Below are 5967 nucleotides of genomic sequence, written 5' to 3' on the forward strand. Positions count from 1 at the left end.
AAAATTTTGATTTGGTCAAATTATAAAAAAATAAAATAAAAATATTAATAATACTTATTATGATTATTGATTAAAACATTTTGACTAAGTCAAACTACATGAAAATAAAATAAAATAAAAATATAATTATAATTATAGCTATTACAATTAATAATTAAATCAATCTATATCCATCTTAATTCTCAAGCTAACAAAGATTCATGAATCAAATATATTAAGGTGCAAACTTATTTTAAAGTGAAAAGAGATTTGATCTTTCTCCAAACTTAAAAAATAAAAATTATAATAGATCTAGATTAATTATCTATTAGAAACTATTATATCGCAACACTGCACTTTTAATATTATTCAAAATTGAAAATACATTTGCATTGTTCAAAATTTTTAAATATTAATTTAAAAAGAAAATATTAATTTTATAATGTATAAAGAAATTATATGATTAAAACGTTTAATTAAAGATTTTTCAAATTTTAAGGAAAGAGTGATTTGTAATCGCATATTATGGAATAGAATAATATCATATATGATATAAAGTTATATCGAATATTAAAGGATATTTAAACTCGTTTATCCCTCTCAAAAATATTTTAAAATGATTTAAGCTGGCAACAAAATATTTTCAGAACATTTCAAAGTGAAACTCTCTCCGAAGAGATTTTTCCTCGTAATACGCTCACTCCTTGGGATCAGAGCACTAGTACAGCACTTTTTTCGTGATTAAAGTCAATAATTATGAAATCTCTGCGATCTGAAATCGTACTCAATTGCATTTCAGTTTTAATTTTTATATTTTGATTTAGATGATGACAGAGTGGTTTCACAATTTTATTTTTTATTTCAGTTTTTTTAATGTCTAATAAATTAAGAGAAGTCTTTAATTATAAATAACAAAAAAGAAATTTTTGACAACCAATGAATGTTATTTATTTGATATCACCAAATAAATTTTAAAAAGTTCCCCAAAAAAAGTGTAAAAGAAATGAGTAATGGAAGTGTGAAAACAGTTAAATTTCAGGAGTGAGTCTGTTTTGAAATTCCAGCAACAAATTAGATCCGAAAAATGTGGTGCAGTATCTAATGGGATACTGCGCTAGGTAAAGGGAAGGGAACTTTATAAGATTCACCCAGCTACCTAAAGGGACTTTTAGAATTTCCACCCATCTCTGGCCTTATCCACTGGTTACTGGTGGAAGTGAAAGGGACCTGTAATAGTGCTGTTCAGCCGTATCCACTGGCTAGCGATAGAAACTTCAAATGCCTGCAAATTCCACGTCTCGGTTTCAGTATACGCTTAACTAAATTGGTGTGTGCGGCATACACTTTATTTCACTACGGGAATTGGTAGATGGACGTGTCAACGAACGGTTCAGTATAGAGCAAATTGCTGTTCCTAAATTCCATTTGCAGGCACCGCAAAGAGGGAAAGTCCTCCATTCTTAAGTCAGCTGACGCCGGGCAGAGAAAAGAAAAGCCTGACAAGTCAGATATCAGTGATTTTTCTCGTTACATCGTTTTCTTAAATGGCATAAGGCTGCCATCGTAATTGATGAACACACATATCCATCGTTAAGCCGGCCCTCCAAGCAATTTAGGGCTCTGCAACTCCATAGATTTTCCCTCTCACCAAAATGCATTTTCCGCTTCGTGTTACCACTTCAGAGATCCCACCATTAGGAATAGCAACGAGCAGACAAATTGCTGAATATGGAATGTCGATCCAGCAGTCCATGGCAATGAGTCATCCTTCCTCTTCTCTGCAGTTCTTGAATCAGTCCGGCCATGGCGGATCTGAAGTGGAAACCCTAATAAAATTCGCACCTCCTGATGTAGCCCAGATGGATGACCTGAGTGCCGTAGTCACCAAATGCACTAACCCAGACCTGTATCCCTATCCAGGCCTTATTCCAGGCTGTGGCTGCGGATTCAATATTAATTCCCTCCCCGATGCCTATTTACAAGACTCTGTCAATGGCAATAACAACGAGAGAGTTCATTGCATGCACCGGAAAATTGGGGTTATAGCAGCCCAGCCAATGCCGCCATTTCCTTCCAATGAACGCAGGCCTGTTGAAGATGCAGAAGACTTGAAGTATAAACCCCTCAAGAGAAAACGATACAGCGGCCATGAAACGAGTGCGACCGTATCGGAACGGGAGATTCATATTCTTTCAGAAAGGCAGCGGCGCAGCGGGATGAATCAATTGCTCACCAAAATGTGTTCTTTGCTACCCGCTCAAAGCGTTAAGGTACTGTTTGTTTTATGTTTTTGGCATCCAGAGGAACCAGCAGCCTGCCTGAAACTTAATTAGAACTAGTAAATTTCTCGGATGTAATTATTGGTAAATTTTTGGGTCTTTCATTTGCTTTTTTCTCTGTAAATTAGTTCGGGGATTTGAATATTAAATTTCTCAATTTCTCTGCAAATTAAGTCAGGGATTTGAATATTAAATTTCTCAAATTCTTAAGAATCACATTACTTCAATTACCAATTGAAATACCCCTTAAACTATACGATGTGATCATTAAAGAAAGTAGGCTGTGTTAATTACTCTTTGCTCTTTAAGATCAGCGTCCTAACAGTAGGCAATGGTGTTATGGTAATTTGCAGAGTGACAAGATCAGCATTGTAGCAGAGACCATAAAGTACATACACTATCTCCAGCAGCGTCTCCTCACTCGCAGCAAGAAACTCGCAGGCGGTGCAGACACTGGCGGGAGTTCTCAAACCCATCAAACCGATACCATCTTATCCACGACTGGCTCTTCTGACTTTGCGATCTTGCCAGAGATATCGCTGAAGAGCCATGCAAGCAAAGATCTGTTCATTACCATAAAGTGTGCGCAGAAGCACAACCTTTTGCCTTCAATCATACTGCTCGTGGAGGGCCAGAAAATGGAGGTGATGGATGCCTTTGTTTCCACAAACGACGCAGTGGTCTTCCACTCTCTCCACCTCAAGGTGCGTATAACAACGAATTCATTGTGATTACATTGGCGCATGAATTCAGGTAGAAATCATGAATTCTGTTCTTGGTGATTGATTAACAGGCTCTCCAGAGTCTGGATGCTGCTGGCAGAGAAGCTTTGACAGACACCCTGTACAGGCTTATCAAGTCCGAGCTTCAAATCACTTCAGGACCATGAACGTGGCCACGGTAAAGCACTATTAAAACAGTATAGGCACATTTAGATATCAAAATATTATCTGCATATCTCGGCATTGCTGCAATTTTTATATATTCTGCTATGCTATTTTAATATTGCCTTTGCTTCTTCTTCTCCATCCATGCTTAAGAGTCGGCTGGCTTCCTTTACCATTTCCTTGTATGCCAGATTGCTTAGCTTCTGGTGGATCTGTTCAATTAACTACTGATAATGACATATATTATTATTAAATCTTGTCTTATACTCTATCAATTTCGCCTGGTTTGGTTGATAAAATTTTGCATCTCCAAGTGATTAGTAGCCATTTACCTCAACGAGGTTTCATATGTATATGAGGAGAGGGATCTTTTATGTTTTAGGCGTCGGCTTTGTGTAGGTTTTAGGAGAGGAATCTTTCATGTTCAGTAGCTTGGGTGTTTGCAGTTATTTAACTTTGCTCTATAATAAAGGTGTACATGTTCTATTCTATTTTTTTACTATTTATTAAGGTGTCTCCACCCTATTATGTTAGATTAACCACAACATTACACATTTTATTTTACTAAATTGTTTAAGGGTGACCGATGTAATGCTAATATGCTTTTGATTCAATGTTTAATTTGGTTCGACTGTCCCCACTTTTCTTTAATTTTGTTGGGCTAGCCCACTTTTGGTTGAGTCCACGCACACAAGTGTGAATTCAAATCTCTCAATACCACCATTGAGTAGTTCATAGGGGATTCTCACGAGCTCCATTTCTATTTTCAAATCAATTTTTCTAAGTAGTTCATAGGTGATAGGAGATTTTGAACAGCTCCACTTTTATTTTCAAATCAATTTCTCTAATCTTATTGCAAAAGTAAAGACTTTTTTTTGTTTTGTTTTGTTTTTTTTTTTTTTTTTGGAGATTTTAGTTTAGTAATGTTAGGCAAGACAATTGCATTGTGAGCTTAGGTTTTGCATTAAGAAAGATTAATTGATATATACATTGAGAGGGAGACTCTTGGAATTCATATTATGTGTCTCTTCACCTTCTTATTTTCTTATTTACAATATTTACAATGTTCTTAGAATCCCTAAAGATTAGATGTTAACATTCCCCCTTAATGTGAAGGGATGTTGGTGAGTTCAAGCATCATTTTGAATCTTTTAAACCTTTCTCTTCCAAGCACTTTGGGGAATACGCTTATTTGTGGAACAATGAGGTACTTGAATAGTCTTGGCCTCAACATGATGTTGAATGGAATGATACTTTGTATTGATATTCTTGGTTCCACCAAGAAACTTTGGATTATTGGTCAATTTTATTGCACAAGTATTATCAATAAAAGGAGTAGAATGCACTTGTTTCTCCTGCAAATCAAATATGTGTTGGAAGTTATTCCTTTTATAACCTCAAAGAGGTAGCTCCTAATCCAAGACTTATAACATACCCTTATTCCATTTTCTTTATCTTCATCAAATTCTGAATGAGAGTATCTAATCAAGGTGATCCACCCTTGTATACTTGATTCAAAAGTATTGAGTTCTCTTCAAGTACCTTAGAACTCTTTTTGCAGCAAACCAATGACCGTCACAAGGCTTTTGCATAAGCCTAGAGAGGATTCCACTCACAAATGAAATATTTGGTGTAGTAGTAGCCAAGTAGTTAAGACTTACTACTTGTTTATACATTGTTGCATCCTCAAATTCATTTCCTTTTGTGGATGTGAGCTTTAAATTTTGTTCCATTGAAGTGGTCAAAGGATTGCACTCAACCATGCCAAAGTTGTTCAACAAACCTCCAATGCACAGAGGAATATAAACTTCGAATGTTGGGTTACTTCAATATCGAGATAGTAGTGAACATATCCCAAATTTGTCATCTCAAAACCTTTCCTCAATTTTTTTTATGGATGCAATGTAATTTTCATTGTTTTCTTTCATGAGTAGATCATATATACATACACCACAAGATATACAATAGTTTTTCCAACTTTCTTTACAAACAAAGTTGCATCATCAAGATCATAGTGAATGAAATTTAGTTTTAGAAGATGTTGAGTCAATTTTTCATACTAGGCTCATGGTGCTTGTTTTAGGCGGTACAAGGATTTGACAAGCTTGCATACATTGTGTGTTTGTCCCTTCACAACAAATCCTTCTCGTTGAGACATAAAAACATTCAAAAAGTAAATTTTACATCCATTGGATGGATTTTCCAACCATTCTTAGTTGTCAATATAAAGAGAGTCTAGATGGTAGCCCATTTTCCTATGGGGTAAAAACTCTCATCATAATTGACCCATTCCTTTTGTGCAAAACCTTTTGCCATGATCCTAGCTTTATGCTTGTCAAGTTATCCATTCATGTACTTGTTCTTGAAGACCCACTTGTAGCCAATCTGTTTGGTCCCCAATGGAGGGTCCAGGAGCTTTCACGTTCCATTCTTTATTAAAGCATCATACTCTTTTTGCATTGCTTCTTTCCATTCATCATGAGAAGCAATTCTTTGAAGGAAGTTGGCTTGAAATTCGTAGACAAATTTAATTCACAATCATAATAAACATCCATATCAACACGTTAATCAAAATCATCTATATCACCTCCATTTTGTTTAGTTGAGCTTCTTGTTCCTCTCTTTCCAACCTGATGAACACTTTCAAGTGTCTTAGTGATCCATTTTGGAGGACCTTTCTGAGATGGCCCATATTGTTGAGTTGATTGAGATGGGGCTCAATCAAGATTCATCCTCCAAAATCTCTTAATCAGTGTGTGCTTGATTAGTGGTTAAAGCTTCATGAGCGTGAAAGAGTGCTTCAGAAAGAGATTCCACATATT

At 35.7% G+C, this 5967-nt stretch overlaps 1 protein-coding gene across 1 annotated transcript; it reads left to right on the plus strand.

Moving 5' to 3' along the window:
- Positions 1-1290: 1290 nt before the first annotated feature.
- On the plus strand, positions 1291-3636 carry LOC149152487 (uncharacterized). Its single transcript, XM_089440326.1, has 3 exons — positions 1291-2249; positions 2612-2962; positions 3052-3636. Exons 1-3 carry the CDS (start codon positions 1632-1634, stop codon positions 3145-3147), a joined length of 1065 nt encoding a protein of 354 aa, XP_089296452.1. The 5' UTR covers positions 1291-1631; the 3' UTR covers positions 3148-3636.
- Positions 3637-5967: the final 2331 nt, after the last annotated feature.

This window comes from Pinus tabuliformis, chromosome 9 (assembly GCF_031772625.1).
Source record: "Pinus tabuliformis cultivar Carrire ecotype Pingquan chromosome 9, CPIR1, whole genome shotgun sequence".
NCBI classification, from domain to species: Eukaryota; Viridiplantae; Streptophyta; class Pinopsida; order Pinales; family Pinaceae; genus Pinus; species Pinus tabuliformis.

Excerpts from the sequence above, each read along its gene's own strand:
- LOC149152487 (XM_089440326.1), top strand. The coding sequence starts at position 1,632 with ATGCATTTTCCGCTTCGTGTTACCACTTCAGAGATCCCACCATTAGGA. Across the intron at positions 2,250-2,611 it reads TACCCGCTCAAAGCGTTAAG|AGTGACAAGATCAGCATTGT; the intron begins GTACTGTTTGTT and ends GGTAATTTGCAG. Across the intron at positions 2,963-3,051 it reads TCCACTCTCTCCACCTCAAG|GCTCTCCAGAGTCTGGATGC; the intron begins GTGCGTATAACA and ends ATTGATTAACAG.